Genomic DNA, 17,649 nt, shown 5'->3' on the forward strand with positions numbered 1-17,649 from the left:
TTTCTACTTTATTATTTTTGAACAAAATTAATCTCGATCATTATCAAGATTAATATCGATACTTATCGAGATTAATTCAAATCTTTTTTCTGTTTGTGTTTAGGTGGACAGTCCAGAAGAGAAAATCGATGCCGGTTCAGTTGTAAGACTTCCGGGTATCCGCGAGGATGTAACACCGAGTACTCCAGCTTCATTAGGAGACAGGGCGGCGTCTCCACAATTCATTTATACGGGTATAAGTCTGATTGGGGCGAGTGGCGCGATGGCTTTAACACCCCAACCGACAACCAAGTCGAGTTTAACTCCAAGCACGCCTAGAATAGACATATCTAGAGCGAGTAGTAGTTCTCAACATGAAGATAGCAGAGATAGTACTCCGGAGAGGGAATTGTTTGAAGGTCACGATCCGGCTAGAGCTAAATTGGGATTAGGTTTTCGTGAAGAAGGTGCTTTAGATCTTAGATCCTCAACTGAAGAATTAGATTTTCAAGATGGAAAGCAAAAAGTCGTTGGAAAAGTCGAAGAAACGGCGAATCAACAAAGGAAAGATTCGCAAAGCTCCGAAATATGTATGTTATCGATATCTGGGCGTACTTCGAGGTTGTCGAGTATCGGAAGTCAAGGTTCTACTCATAGTAGAGTTTCGAACGCGAGTCACCTTTCGGTTATTTCCGGTCAATCAGGATTATCTCGATCGCCTTCTCCGCATAAAATGTTGTTGGAAACTTCGTTTTGCGGAACGAAACCAAATGAAAATGAACAGAAAGCCGATCAGAAACAAGGGACCAAACAAGAACCTGACGATCTTGAGAAGGTTATTTTATCACGAAAACATGATCCAACTAAAGCTATTTTAGCTGAAGGAATAAGCGTTTCACCTAAAATTAAAATTCCTGACAAACCAATTCGCAAAGAAAAACCTTCTATTACTATAACTATAGATAAACCGCAACCTTCCCCAACAAACAACGTAGATAAACCGAAATTACCGAAAACTATATTATCAGCTAGCGGTATTGAGTATACTTACATTCCATTAAAAGGCCCCCTTCCAGAAGATCCGCCGGAAGTTCAACAACAAAAATTGCGCGAAATTAAATCAGCACCCACAAGCAAAAGAAAATCATCTCAAACTAAGACGAAATCACCCCAAGAAAGACCATCAACTAGTTACGAAACATCCGGGGATAAAACCCATCCGAAATACATAAGAATTAAATTAAAACCAGATCATTTATACGACGACAACGATCCTTCGTTTCAAAAACCGGACACTTTGGAATTAAGCGATACAAACACACCTACTTTAAGCGAAAAAACGATTAGATCCGAACCTGGACGAAGTATTTCTAGTACACCGAGTGCTTCCCCGAAATTTTCGCGTCACATTCTTAAAGAACCATTTGGCAGTAGTAAAAGTCCATCGCCGTCTTTATCCCGTAAAAGTTCTTTCGCTTCCTTATTCAGAAGCAAAGAAGCGATAATCAGTCCTGAATCTCCAACAATTCCGACGAGGAGAAAAAGCACTTTATCGGGTATAATTAAAGATGCCGGCGAGAATTTGCGCGAACGTCGAAGAAGTAGATCGAAAAGTAGAGAAAGAGATAAAAATAGTTTATCTTTAGCACCCTCATCTACAGAAAGTATCGATAGTAAAGGAAAAAGGAATGTTTTTTCGCTATTCAAAGGTAGTGGGAAGAAACCGGTGGAAAAGGCGAAAGAAACGGATGATATTGGAATTGGTTCTTTGTCGAACGTTGAATTCAAATTTAGACCTGAAAGGTGCGAAATGCCCGGGAAATACCACGAAACTCCTTTAGAAGGGGACAGTATACGAATTCCTCTGCATTCTCCGACGTATTACGAACAAAAGGCTTTTCTACAAGATTTAAGAAGTTCTAGTCAAGGTTCCCAAGAAACCGTCATTGAAAACATAATTAATAAAGACGAAACTATACAAAAAAATGGGGGTGTTCAAGAATCGACGAAAAAAATCGAAGATTTACGCCAAAATAGTACTAGTAGTGAAAATGTTGTTTTTTCAACAAGACTTGGAAGCACCAACGAACTTTTCACAACTAAATTACCTAAACAAAAAATTGAAGAGGTCGCCATAGAAACTTATTCAGTAGAAAAATCGATTATTGAACAAAGCGTCAATATTGAAAGTCAAATTGTTCAAAGCAAAAGTGTTCATAGTATGGCTGAAGTTGAAATAAAACAAAGTATTATAAAAATACCTGAAATTAACCAAGAAAATATTCAAATAAAAAAAGATAAAGAGAACGATAAAGATGTGCTACAAGAGAAAGAAAAAGGTGTAAAAAAACGACCATCAAAACTCCTAAACGATGAAGATGAGCATTATTCATCCGAATCAGAACGTGATTCAGAGATTGATTTTGGAAAAAAAGATAAACCAGAAGATGATAAAGTTGGAACACTTCCAGTTGAAATTGAACGAAAAGGTTTAGTGATGCTTCAAGATTCATTCGAAGACGAACTGCCTTACATACCAACGACTTTACCACAAGAAAGATCTGTAGCCGTTCCTATAGTTCCAATTAAACAAAGAGGAACATTCGAAATGAAAGTGTGTCCAATCGAAAGACCACGATCAACAACTCCAATTAACCCAAGTTGCTTAGAAGATTATTGTGAAGAAATCGCCGAAAATGTTACAAAAACAATCGAAAAATTAAAAATTTCTTTACCACGTGAAGATTCCATTAAATCGCCGCGCAGACCGAGCAATACAAATTGGGCTGAATTCGCCGAAAAAAAAATTACCCAAAGAAGATCTTCAACGACGTCTCAAGAACCGCCGGAAAGTGTACCGCCTCCTTTACCCCCGAAAGGTATTCAAAAGGAGTGGATTAATTTTGAAGAGATACCGGAGAAGCGGAAACCGCCGAAACGAATACAAACGATTCCATCTCGAGGGAACATCGAAGTGCCGGAATCAGTGCTTCACGACAACGTTGTTTATAGTTACGTGAACCCGGAGGATTGTAAATGTGAGTGTCACGAGATTAACAACGCCCGGGCTAGAAGCAAGGAAAATCAAAAACAACGAGATGTTCCCGAACCGATTGTTGTTCAAGAGGACGAACTTCCGCTTTTACAGGACGAACAGATTGAAGAGGAAAAACCGTTAGTTCACGGAAATGTTGAAAGGATTAAATTGGATGTTACAATTTTGGATAGGAGGAGTGTTATAAGGTAAGAAAAAGATATTAATTGTAATTAAAATATTAATTAAATGTAAATATTTTAATTTTGTGTAAAATTTTAATACGTCTATAGTTGTTTTTGTAAGATTTCTCTACGGCTCAACTCACAGATGTTCACCACTCCATCAACAAAAAGTGGTTTAAGGCGTGTGATTTTTATGTTATAAATTTACGTCAGAATACAAATTGTTTATATAATATCTATTTTGGGATAAATTGACGTGTTTCGCCTTCACTGCAACATATTTTTTGCTATCATTTTATTGAATGACGCAAAAGAATAGCGTCATTCTATTTAATCTATCCTCACTTATAATATTTCTTAAATATGTTTTCAACAATTTTAGAGTTGAAAATGTTCTCTCTGGAGTAGCTATACTTACTGACAAGGTGCCAAAATTTTCAACAGCGTATAAATATGCGGAAAGATAATTGAATTAAAGGAGAATTGGGAAACTCTTCTGATAAACTATTGTAAAATCTTCTGTACCAAAGTTTAAATTCACCAGCTGCAACAGGTTTTGAGATGTCATCTACATCATATTTATAAAATTCTATTAGCTGTTCAAATTTTAATAGGGTAAACGCACCAGTGTTTGACCTGTTAAGGATATTTTAATGTCAGTACATGCCTTTACATAAAATGATCAAAATATGATCAAATACACATCTGATTCATTTAAAGTACCTTACCCTACATATAAAATATAACATCATAAAGTAATATATTTTTAAAATTAATTGACCACTTTGATTACATTATTTGACCAATAATATCTAGTCTTTGACCTTAAAACCGTAAATGTTTGGCCGATTCTTAATGAATATTATTCATTTTCATTATTTTTCCATACTATTTTGTTCACAAAAAAATGTTTATATTTTTTGACTCTTTAAATGGAGCAAAATGTTCTTGACTTAACTTTTCACCCAAATTTTGTGTTTTCCAACTGGGTTTTTGTAACAGGACTGCTGAATGAAACAACTATTCAACCAGTAGTATTTCTTCATCAGAATTTAAAAATGCTGGTGGGCTCATTTTCAAATTGCATTGGTGTTTTTCCTTTTTCTTTATAAACAAGAGTTGACTTTGGTACATTAAACATCTTGGCTGCTTTTTCATAAGATAAACCCCTACTTCTTGCATCGAAAGCCTTTTGAAGATCTTCTTCACTATATTTAAACTTATGCTTCGTTGTCACATTGGTACCGAAAAAAGTTAACCTGATTCATATTTGCTAAATTTTCCATATAGATTTTCCATTTTTGATAATAATTGACCACTATAAGAGTCAGTGTTTGACCAACCTTTTATCCTTTTAATTTTACAGATTGATTACTGTTTAAGTGTGTTCAATTACTTTTATTGTTATAAAAAAGGCTTAAATAAATAGAAAAGAACCAAACATTTACACTGATATTTATATTAGGCTTAAACCAATTCGTCTAGTATTTGACCGTTTGGTCAAACACTAATTTTTAATTAAATTTAGAACTACTAGTCTTTAACTGCCTTTATTTTCACAAATAATTAATTAAAGCGGTAATTTTTTAATACAACCACTAGAAAACATTATTAGATCACTGGCAAACAAAAAAAAACACCATACATGCAAAAACGGCTGAATAGTACGACCTTGTTTAGGCGAATTTCTAAACATAAAAATTACCATTTTTAGCACGATGTGAATAGCCCGGCAGTTAGCGCAAATTAAACAACAAGCACTCAAGAACGGTATGGTCGTAGACTTTTTGCGTAGTAGGAGGTGGAGAAGAGACTGGTGGCTATTTGTGGACAGATTTATTTTTTTAGATATTCCTTAAAACCTTATTTTTTACATTTTTTTACAAAAACGGTCAATTACTGGCGTTTTACCCTAGTTGCCCTTCTAAATTTTTAAATTTTTCTTGTGATAGAACTAAACATCCAAAGGCTACTAACATATCTTTGTGTGCAATAAATCTGTCATCTAATTGTATTATGACATTGTCTAAGAATGGAATGAAATCTGATAGTTTGTAATATTCTGCTGTAGTTTTTGTTTCAAAATTCGCTCTATTTCTTTATCTAAGTACAAATGTTGGTCTTTTCATTGTTCTCCAAATATATTCCACATCAACTAGTTTCCTTTAGTTTTCCAGAAATAAAGAATTTTTCAACAATGTTGCCCCAGATAATGAGTAGAAACTACGGACTCTAACATTTCGTTCATTACAACAATGGAATCTTGTTGAATCCATCGCGTGGGACACAGTTGTTTCAATTTGTCTTGTCTTGATGTGAAATTTAACTCATTGATTTTTTCGGTTAAGACAGTTTGACGCTTTGATGTATTAAAAGAATTGTATGCATTTTCTATTATACCCCTTGTACTTCATTAAACTTTCTGCTCATTGATGCAGCTCCATCATACCCTTTTGTCCACGAAGATTATTTAAATCAATTAGAAAAAGCAACCAATTAATCGGATTTTCGGTCAGCAGGATTAAAAGTAAAACAACTTTTTAAAATAGATAATATTTCGATTGTTGATTACAATCTTCTTCAGAACATTTTATTGCTAAAAGATTTTACAAAGAAAAGACATAAGTCAAGCAACCAATTTAAGAAGCAAAAAATACAACTTACTTGTAACTCGAAGTGGCGTAAAATCTCAGAACTCGTCAAAATTAAATTGATCAAAAACATGTTAAACATTTTAAAACAATCAAAATTGAGTAATGAACCATTAAAAACTCAAAAAACTTAATAATACAACGTAGAACAAGTAGACGCAAGAGGCACGACGGTCAATGTAAAAAGGGAAAACTTGTTTTCTAGAGAGAGAACACAAATCCCAAAAATTCAAGATGTACATAATGGGATAAAGCATTACTGGACTTTTCCAGTCTACAGTCACTTGCATGTTTTAGATTCTACACTTCAACCACTGACTGGTCTGACCAACATACTTTCCATCACAACCCTTGCATGAAACACAGTAAATCAAGTTGGATCTAAAATTCTCATCAGTCCTATCCTTAAGTTTAGTAAAATGGTTCCCTAATTTGTTATCATAACAGTCAATGATCCTTATGTTATCAATACTTTTCAACGTTTTCTTTGACTGGTCGCTTAACCTTCCTATGTATGGAAGCTTTTTATAAGTGAGACGCTCTGTATTAGACTAGTTAAACTGATCTGGTTGATGTTATTATGTCAATACGTTGAAAACAAATGTTTGTTGATCAATTTAAGAGGATAACCATTGTTGACAAAATTTGTTCTAAGGAAATTGAGATTTTGTTCTTCATGCCAAGAACGGTGGAAATTTTATGTTTTAAATTGTGACTTGACAAATAATTCAAATAGCGTCCCGAACACGTTGGTTTGACAAACCAGTCAAATTGAATGATGTTATTTTCATTTCTTATCATTTTCGTGTCTAGGAAAGAAATGCAGTTGTCCTTTTCGATCTCAATTTTGAACTGAATGCTGGGATGAAAACTGTTAAATATCATCTTTATGTATTCCAATGATCAAATCATCAACATACTTTTTGATAAAACTGATGCAAAAATCCGAGTTGTTATCAACCAAAATCGTATCCAACGCGAAATCCATCACCATCAGAGCCAGAACCGACGATATTTTAGAGCCCTCTATTTGATGATAAATTACATTATCAAAGATGAAAATTGAAGTATCAAAAATAAGTTTCAAGCCAAGCAAAAAAGTGTTTTTGTCCCATGGACAATGATCAGCAATTAAATGCCATTTTTCTTCCATAATTCTGTTGATCAAATCCAACGGAATGACAGTAAAAAGACTAACAACATCTAAAGATATTAAAATGTGATCCCGAGAAAGGCTATAGCTCCTAAATTCATCCACAAATTGAAAGGTGTTGGTAATGTTGTAGTTAGTTCTATTGCTAAAAGTTGAACCCAAAATTGTAACAATGTGACCTGACAAGGTCTACGATATCGCACCAATCGATGATATGATCATCCTCAAAGGTGTCTCCTCCTGATGTATTTTCGGCAAAAAGTATGCTTTAGAAAGGATTGAGTTATTAGTTGTAAGTTGCCTCTTTTCACCTATGTTAATGTACTTCTTTTCATAAAGTAATTTAACAAAATTATTGATTTTGTTTTGTACAAAATCAATGAGGTGTTATTAAGAACCGTGTAGACATTAGTGTCACCTAACATATCTTTGGCCTTAATTAAATAATCATCTTTGTGAAGGACAACAATGGTGGCACCTTTGTCAGCTTTAGAAATCATCAATGAAGGATTATCCTTAAGAAAAGTTTTTGTTTTCTTTAACATGTTAACCAAACGAAGATGCAACCCATCACACGTTGTGCCAGCAACCATATAATTAGTAATGATATTTGTAATTTTAGCTCTAACAACATTTTTTTTGGTCACCTTTCAAATCTTTAACTATATCTTCTAAATACATAAGTAACCTTTTTATATTGAAATTGGTATTATTGACAGGTAAGTTGAACTTCCTCAGGAACATCCACGGATGTTAAATTAACATGTTAAATTAATCCGATTAATTGATTGTTTTTTCTAATTGCTGCTCACGTTGTGGTCGATGAAACTTCTTGCTATTTAGATCAAGTCCATACTTTTTAAATTCTTAAATTATTATATTGGCTAATGTTTCACCTATGGTTGATGTAACCAGTACAAATTGCAGGAATGATTCATGAACATTGTTATTTTTATGTACCTTACACAGAGTGAAAATTGTTCTAATTTTGATACATTTGTAATCTCATCGGCCAATACTGAAAAATATCTAGCTTCTTTTACATCTAAAATAATGTTTCTTAATATTAAATTGTTACAAACAGCTATTACTTCATTTTGTGTTGTGACACTTACGTAACTTGCATTCTTTGGACAAGTCATTCCCGAGTTAAACTTGAATTTCAGAAGACCTCTAAACTTTCCTTCTCCTGGGATTACTTCAGATGAATTCTTTATACTTAAACGTCCAGAATCGCGATGACCTCTTAACGATATACCGTATCATCCACAAAAATTATTGTATTAATAATGGGCGTTAATCCGTGTCGATTTTTTTTGTAAATTTAGAAAATCCAAAACAGAGTTTTTGTGATATTCTGTTTTCTCATGCAACTTTTCGATTGCCTTTTCCCACAATCGATATGGCTCGGTACAAAATGCGCCCACTTGTTGACTGCTTGTATGACCTACATCATTTTTTGAAAAAAATGTACAATGTTTACAGTAGACTGCATCTTGTTTACCGGAATATATCAGCCAATTATAATTTTCTAAGTCGTCCTGTTTAAATTTTCTGAGATATTTGCCTTCTTATTTAGAAGGAAATTTATAATTTCCAGTTGGTGTCCACAGATTTTTTATAGTTGTAATTTTCTCTTCGGCTGTTAATATTTTAATTGAAATTTAAAGATTCTGATGAATTCTCAAAGCGTAGAAATTTCTGGTTCTTTACAAACTTCATTTGATGTTGATTATCTAATTGAGTGATATTCGAGGTTAAACTGGGCTCTTCTGAGCAAGTAAATGTATGAAACAGTACAGACCCGATCATCATCATCATCTTTGGTTTCATTTGGTTGTGTGCTTTCGATAGCTATATTCGTCTTTAAGCTATAAGTGAATATACAGAGTGGTTCATTTAACGTGAGACAAGTGATTATCCCGAAAACGGTTCATTTTACATAAAAATGAACCAAATGAATATTGTGCTGTGTGAAGGGGGAAACCATATGACGATAACATTTCATGACCTTGACCTTATTTTCAAGGTTATATGAAGGTCACGACCAATTTTTTAAATGGCACCCTATATACATATTTTATTTTATTGAAGTAGGTGGGGAAATATTTGAACATTTATTATAAATTGTTGATTAATAGTACAGTTTTTTTTTAATTGTTTTACTTTTATCCATAGATTCAGATTTTGCAATCAAAAACATTTAAAAAATTAGTCGTGACATTCATTAACCTTTCAGGCATCTTTAAAAGCCTGCTTCGAGGTGTGTGCTAAAGCTAAAACCCGGTCGCTATAGCTTCGTTATGTTCTGAATCCAGCTTGTTCGATGGGTTTGACTTCCGCAACTTTGGAACCAATCCTCTTTAGGATAAGTCTTTCAAGCAGCTTATAATAGCAACTCTATAACGCGATAGCCCGATAACTTTCGGCCTACCCTTTGGACCTCTTGAAAGCCCTTGCCAAACGACTTGTCAATAGTATGTAAGTATAGAACTTTGCTAAACACCGAAGGCATCCCATCCAAGAGAAACAAGGACTTCAGAATACATCTCATCAAAACCTAGGGCTTTACATAATTTTATATCTTTCAGTGTCTCTCTTAGTTCATTTGTTATAAATTCCTTTGAAAACTGGGAGCTAGTAGGTGCATTTTGCCACAAAGTTAGTGATATTATTCTACTTGCTATTTCGTTTGAATTCATTCTATTTGGTTGGGGCTTTGCGTGTAACAAAGCTACTCTCGTCCAGCTTTCTCAAAAGATTCCAAGCTTCTCTGCTTGATTTTTTTAAATGCAGTGATTGGTGGTTTCATCTATTTTTTTCGGCGTTTATCAAGATTTTGAAGTATAAGACTATTGTTGAGTCCACAGAGTCTATGTAAACTTGATGTAGCTGTACATGTTCATTATTTTCTCCGGGAATGTATTCTTTCTAGTATCCTCTGGGAATTTTCTGCTTGGTTGTTATAAAACTGCTTTCACAAATCTATCGTAGTTCTCGCTCACAGGCGGTATCCATCTTATTATCTTGTCAAAGTCCTCAGAGAAATCCCGTCAATTCGCTTTCTTGAAGTTCCATAGAGATCGTGGGATCGTACCGTATTATTGGTATTTAGATTTCGACTTCGAAAGGGGGTGTTGGTTATGCAGAAAGTCCTCCAGTACTCGTCTCGATATTTGCAAGGGCTAGTTATTTAGGTTTAGATTTGAATGTTTCCTTAACTTTTGTGTCAAATACAAAAATTAATTTGTTTGGCCCATACTTATCAAGTTATATTGATAGAATTTTTATTATTAAGCGGCCCTTACACGATCAATCCTCGTGGTAACCAGTCTCAATACTTTACTACCTTACATGATCAATATTATTGTCAATACTTTTATTTTTATTCTTTTTTATTTGCCAATAAGTTACCTGTTTACCACGAACAGGGTGAATGTACGTAGTTTTACTCGGTTATTTTCCATTCCAAATAAGGATAATCGTACAAAAGCTTGCGTAGCTATTATTTTGGCGCTTGGAACTACTCTTCGAGTGAAACGCAAACACTGGATGAAAGAATGGTTGAAGAAAAGAGATGTATATTCTTATCTAGTACTGTTGACAGAAATCAACTTCTGCGATGTTGATGATTTCAAGAACTACTTTTGAATGGATGAACTTTCATCCATTCAAAACCTTTAACAAACTGTTACAGATGGTTGGACCATTTTTGAAAAGACAGAATAGCAATTTGAGAGAAAGTACAAGTGTTAGGGAAAGATTAGTCTTAATCCTGAGGTACTTGGCCACAGGAAGAAATTTTGAAAACTTGAAGTTTTCTGTTACAATGTCTCCAGCAACTATCAGCAAAGCTGTAATAGAAACTGGTGAAACCGTTATATATGTCCTACAAGACATGAACCAACTTTATGAACTGGATGAACCAACAGTATCTTCATCGTCTTGAACATCAACAACGTCAGTTAATGGGGCGGTCATTTTCACCACTTCTTCACAGGCGCGCGGCTTGAACTGAACTGAGTAATGTAATGTAATGTAATGTAGAAAAGAAGAATTAAACCTGGTTTCAAATCATCTGGATTAACCTTTTAACGGTTTTAACGTCAACAACATTCGGCAGAATAAAATCAAACAAAGTTAATAGAAATATGAACTATCAGAAGATACAAGAAATCAAATGTATACGTTCTCCAACCACGCTACATCGCTTGTATCTTCTGATAGTTCATATTTCTATTAATTTTGTTTGATTTTATTCTGCCGAATGTTGTTGACGTTAAAACTCCTATGACAAGTCTTCTGATGATGTTCAGTGAACGAAACCGGTACAGACAAATAAATTAAACAAAATTCACCACAGTAAAAATCGTTTTTTGATATTTATCACTTTTGGTGAAAAAATGGATAATCATCTACAAAACTTATCAATAAGGTCAAATAATAGCTGCATTACCACAACTAAATAGTTTCTAAAAACGAAAAAATAATTTGCCCGTTAAAGGGTTAAAATAACATATATTTTGCAGTGTGTTGATAGACATGTTTTGTTATTGTTACAATTAAATAAAAGTAGGTATTTAATTTTGAATGTTGAGTTTATTACACTGAGTATTGATGGAAGTATTGGCGCCACACGGTCAATAGTATTTTCAATATCCCCTCCAATTTTCAGTATTGATGCCCGCAAATCAGAAAATCCGGATTTTTATCAATACTCCATCAATATTTACCATCAATACAATTTTTCACCTTACACTGTCAATATTATTGTCAATACGCCTTACATATTATTATGTAGCGTTTCGTTGAGAAACAACTTCGGCTTAATCACACCAAATCGTGCATTTCCTTGAAATTCCTTGTGGTTTTTGTGTCGATGTGGTTTCGATGTATATTATTTATTATGTGTTATAAATTTTCTATTATTCATCAATATTATACAGGGTGTTTCATGAGGAATGGTACATACGCTAATATGTTATAGATTTGTTCATTTTAAGCAGAAAATTTCCTAAAAACATGTGCTCAGTTCTCAAAGGTAACTGACGATGAGATACAGCCAGTTAATGCATAAACTGATTTATTTAACCCTCAACCGCTATCGCTATTATTAGTTACATAATTACTAACCAATATTAAATTTAAATTTCACGTTGAACATACTATCCGATGTTGCTGGATGATTTTTTTATTAAAAACTACATGTTTTGTTAAGTAAAATAACTATTTATTTTTTCCAAAATATAAAACTAAAAATTAATAAATCGCAAACAGCAAAAATATCGTATAAAAATATGGTCTTCTCTTCTTATCACCCCGTAAAAGATACGTTGACAAACTCCTCAATTACCATGTGAGATATGCGCTTAAAAGGAATAACATGAAGATGAAAGTCTGTGTTTTATGTATTTTGAGAAAATTGTGATACACCTTTTGGTCTGCTAAAAGTTAGCGTTCTGTCTGTTATTACAATTATTGCAACGGATTTTTTCAACTGAATGAAATTTACAGATAGTCTTGACACACATTTGGCAAGTAGTGGTATATTTTTTATTTAGTTTTCTGGGACATATATAACATCGTTGATGTTTCGGAGGCTGTGATGGACCTTCTAATGGTGGATTTTTGCTTTTATCTGTTCTTCTCCAAGACATCTTATGAACTCAAGCCGAGACATTTTTTTCTCTGGAGCTGAGCCTTTCAGTAATGTATATCTGCTTACCGTAGAAATATCCATTATTGCAAACCATATTGCTAATGGCCACCGGCGACACCTCCTTCCTGTTCTGTAAAGGGCACACTTCTGATCTAGAGCATCTACACCCCCTTTCGTTGAGTTGTAAAATAATAGCATATCAGGTTTCCCACTTTCATTGTCTACTTGTATTACGGATTTACTTTTTTTTGAAACGTATGAGGTTATAGTCATATCATTAGTGAAACCAAACATTGTATGTCCTACTTGACGTTTTCTGTTTGGCAAAAATTCATTGGGTGTTTCTCTCTTATTTTTTTCTTAGTGCGCCTACGTAGGTAAGAGCAACTTGTTGCAATTCCCTTGTAAGCTCGATGGAAGTGAACCAGTTATCACATGTAATGTTGCGGTTGGTGTTTATGACTGGTGTAACTAAATGTAATACTGATTGCGTGGGAATACTTAGTTTACGGGGTTTGGGATTGTTTGTTTTTCCACTATAAATAAATCCGTTATAACAGTAATGTGTCTTTGCGTCGCAAAGCGACATAATTTTGAGACTGTACTTTTGAGATTTTCCTTTCAGGTACATTCTGAACGAACATCGTCCACGAAACCCAACCAAAGTTTCATCAACTGTTAGAAATTCTGCAGGGGTGTAGTTTGAGATCGAGTTTTCTACAAATTTGTTGAACATTTCTGATAATAATATAGCGGCTAACTTGTTACCTGCTAATTTTCTAATTTCTCGCGTTTCCTTATCGTCAAATCTTAGACAACATAGCAAAAAATTAAAACGAGCATTCGACATTGTTGCTCTAAATATTGGTCTTCCTGAGCTACTTGTCGACCAAAGCGATGATACATCCTCATGATGGGATTTGAAAGCTTCAGCCAGGTAAACAAGTCCAAAAAATGCTTTTAGTTCTATATATGTCAGATCGCCAACAAACGTGGATGTACTTCCGTAAAATAATCTCATATGTGTAATTTTAGAATTGGTATGTTTTAGAATAGTGTGCATCATTTCTTCATTTATAAAAAGAGACCATGCCTTGTATGAAGTAGTTGGTTTGTCATTCACTGCTGGTCCGTTGACTCCACGCAGGTGAATTCTAAGAATATTATGTTTTCTTGTTCGGGATCTTAGAGGTTGTATCTTCGACCATTTGAAATTATCTTTGCCGTTTTCATGCTGGAAGAACATATTGGCTCTGGTAGCCAAAGGAATATCTTCTAACAGTATTGGAAGCCATTACGCAAGAACTCTAAATATCTGTCCGCTGTTAGATGCTCGGGTAGTACGAAAGGCTCAATTAAGTTATTGTTAATCATTCCACACTATATATTCACAGAGAATTTTACCCATCCACAAAATTCCTATCTCCTGGCAAAGTCTGTTGGTTCAAGGTGTTGTACTCGTTGAACATGGAATTGATACAAGCCATGTGTACGCAATGTTCTCCATACTTTTACATGAGAAACACTAAGACGAGCAGAACGTCTACTTGTACTGGTAGATGGACTGCGTTCTACTGACTGAAAAATTTGTTCAATTTCATTCAAAGTTTGCACACCTGCACGTTGAGAATGAATGTTATTTCTTTATGCATGTTGTGCATGTCCAACTTGTACTTAGAACAGAACCGGTTTCATGCAATCTGTTGAATGTTCGGGTAAATGCTCTTGAATCTGGTAGCACTCGGTTAGGAAACCGTCTCCTATAGTCACGACAAAACACCATATCAGCATATTCTGTATGAGTCAATATGTGTGGCATTATCAACAACTTAGTCGATACGTCAACCATATAATGTTAAATGTCAAACATTGACAAATGACTGTATCACAAAAGCTGTGCGTGATATCAATTTATGCATTAACTTTTTCGGAACTTTTCTGGTTAAAATGAACAAATGTATAACATATTAACGTATGTACCATTCCTCATGAAACGCCTGTATAATAAAATCCAATAAAACTTGTTATTTTGTACTTCTTCATGTTTTTATTTTGTTTTTGATTCCTAACTGTTTCGGTTTACTACAATCGACGAATTTATGTCATCATCAAGTGCTGGTTATTACTGGATGTAATAACCAGCATGTTATTGTCGTTATAGTTACATGGATAGGTCCTTTACTCAACACTTTTTTGTTGAATAGTAAACTTTAAGGTGTCTTCTTTATGTCTTTAAATCTCCTTGTTCGTCCTAAAGAATAATTTTGGATCCCTTTGAAAGTATTTTCCTTAGCGCTCTTTTTTGGTTTGTTTATTCATAAAAATATTTCTGTTTTATTATCAAGAATGCTACATTGAAACATCGTTTATTTGGGTGTTAAGATGTTGTCGTCTATAAAAGGTGTTTTAGTACTGTTTTATTACCTTATATCATGATTAAATCGCAACGTTTCACGCAAGTTACACAAAAAAATGAGTATTCGTGTTACAAATTATCCATTAAGAAATAAGGTCTTATCGATTCTATTATTTGCCTTTTACGTAAGAATAAAAGCAGAACCAGACCGAAACTATCCAAAACGAATCTAATTTGTTTAATTTATAGTTTATATCCGATAAAGAAATATTTTCCTTTTTGCTTGTATTTATTTATTCATATTGTATTAAATTAAAAAGTCCTATATATTTAACATTAAATCGTAGTTTGGGCTTGTTTAAATGTGAGTTTAAGATTTAGAACGAATAATAATCTTGGATGTATTTTTAGACTTATCTAAACATTGAATATTTAAAAATCCATTTTTACCAAGAACTTTGTGTATCGAAATGTGTGTGTAAAAGACCTTGGTTATCGACGATCGATTGAAACCTAATGTTTAAGAAAATCGTTTCTTTTAGAAAATGATTAATATTTAATCTGTAATTATTTTGTATAAATTATTCTGTTTAAAAGAACTTTGAATTAATAATATGACTAAATTTGTTATTACAAACACGATTTAAGAAAATAAATGATTTATCGATGTTTTCGACATGTTTATTACATGAACTGGGTTAGGTCACACCCCCAAAACGAGGCCAAACGGCCGTGTGATTTATTCGGTTGCGTCACCCTCGAGAAATTTCAAAACTTATATTAAACAATGTAAAGTTGTACTTAAATGGATTTGAATTTCGAACTCCTAAATGAATTCAAATAGAAACGGATAATTTAATATTTACTTTTAATTTTAACATCAGGAGGTGTCGTTAAAATAACGAGTTCAATTACGGAATATTGAACATTCAAACTAAGGAGCACTTAACAGCTTTGCCCTTTGATGTTCCATTTCTGTAATGGAAGTGTAACGAAAGGGTCATCCTCTTTAGTTTGAATTTGTTCATTTCAAATCGTTAATTTAAAAATTTAAAGTATCTTTTTCTTAGTGACTCTAGTAAATAGATTCTGCAATGAATTTTATTTCGAACAAAGCGGGGTTGTTCTGATTAAACGGGGTGGAATGACGTCAGTAGTGATCTCGAACCCTCTCTCTACATCCCCTCTGGTGCTGGCGATGACGTCAATTGTACTTTATATACAGTGTGCTACAAAATTATCGAATACAATAAAATCTTGATGTAATGGAGTAATACAGGGCAGGGAATTAGTTTCAGTTTTAGTTCAATAAAAAATATACTACAATTTAACGCTGAATTTTAATTAAAAACTTTTTTTCAGTGATTCTTCCATTGATCTAAGCGCAAGTGTTGAGCATCCTGTTGAAGCGAATGGTGTGGATTGTTTAAGGATGCCATTTACAAGTGATTTGGGTGTTTCCAATAGCAATAGATCCAGTATAGTTTCTCAAGTAACTAAATTATAGTAAATTTATAGATGTGTCATTAAAATGATTATTTCTTTTTAGGAAGAAACTCAATCTCCCGAAGGATCACCAAATGCCTTTCCAAAAACCTCCTAACGTCGTAAACCGAAACGTGTTTTAGAACAATCACTCTATGTGGAATTAAACGGATTTTTTCCTCTAAGTAATAAAGGTAATTTTTAAAAAGAAACCTCATCTTCTAAGCGATTAAATAAATAATTAAATTGTTTCAAACAAACTAAAGCCCTGATCCTCCCCCTCAAAAAAAAAGATTTAAAAAAAGCCTTTTTATGTACGTATATGTGTAGGCCTATTTCATGTCCATTTCTCAAAATGAAAAGTCACCATCCAAAGAAAAAATTAAAATAAACTGAAAAAAAAAATGAAAACTTTAAAAAAGTCGAAAAAAAAGTTGTTATCTATTTATTATTCAAATTTAGAGACTTGTTATCCGAAAACTCGCGTGCGCTCGCCAATTCAGCTTACAGAATTCGAGATCAGATGAAAAATAGCAAAAAAAACTAATAACGATTAAGAATTCTTTGTTGTTAAACTAAAACCAAATCGCGTTTTTTAAACCAACTCATCATTTGTATTTGTATATTGCAAATATTTTTTGTACGTTTTTGACGAGTTACATTGTATATTAATATTAATTCGGTGTGTATTATATATTGTTAAGGTTTGTTGATTGATTGGATTGAGTTGGATTCGGTTGGCGTTTTTCAAAAAAAATAAATCAATAAATACAAAACTGGAATACTAATAAAGGCGAAGAAATAATAATAATAATAATAACACGAAAAAACTGCATGTTTCTTTAAATCGATAAGGAGATGTTAAATAGTTGAGATCACGAAATTCTATTGTACAGTGACATTAACAATAAATAAAAATGGAAAAAATCGGTAATGAAATTTATATTATTATTTTGTTTGTTTATAACCAAAATAGTATTGCGTATCCAAATGCAATTTATTTATTTTATTATTTGTTAGTAACGTATATTTTGTGCCCTTTGTTTACATGCATTAATTTTTATAAATGTATTTGTTCAGTCCAAAAAATACAACCTCAAATAGTTTTTTGAGATAAAGGATTTAAAAAATGTACAATAGAATTAGA

The 17,649-nt window shown here is 33.2% G+C and overlaps 1 protein-coding gene across 5 annotated transcripts in view; it reads left to right on the top strand.

The window, feature by feature from the left end:
* The window catches only part of LOC111424143 (ankycorbin), a 98,621-nt gene extending 81,176 nt beyond the window's left edge, over positions 1 to 17,445 (top strand). For 4 of the 5 annotated variants that reach the window (XM_023057576.2, XM_023057575.2, XM_023057574.2 and 1 more), the window contains exons 3-5: positions 104 to 3,222; positions 16,380 to 16,509; positions 16,567 to 17,445. In XM_023057576.2, coding sequence (XP_022913344.2) covers positions 104 to 3,222; positions 16,380 to 16,509; positions 16,567 to 16,620 — 3,303 coding nt within the window. In that variant the 3' untranslated portion in view covers positions 16,621 to 17,445. The remainder of the gene's footprint in view (positions 1 to 103; positions 3,223 to 16,379; positions 16,510 to 16,566) is intronic. The other variant, XR_011642092.1, reaches the window with a different exon arrangement.
* The last annotated feature ends 204 nt before the right edge of the window (positions 17,446 to 17,649 follow it).

This window comes from Onthophagus taurus, chromosome 11, assembly GCF_036711975.1.
Source record: "Onthophagus taurus isolate NC chromosome 11, IU_Otau_3.0, whole genome shotgun sequence".
Classification (NCBI taxonomy): Eukaryota; Metazoa; Arthropoda; class Insecta; order Coleoptera; family Scarabaeidae; genus Onthophagus; species Onthophagus taurus.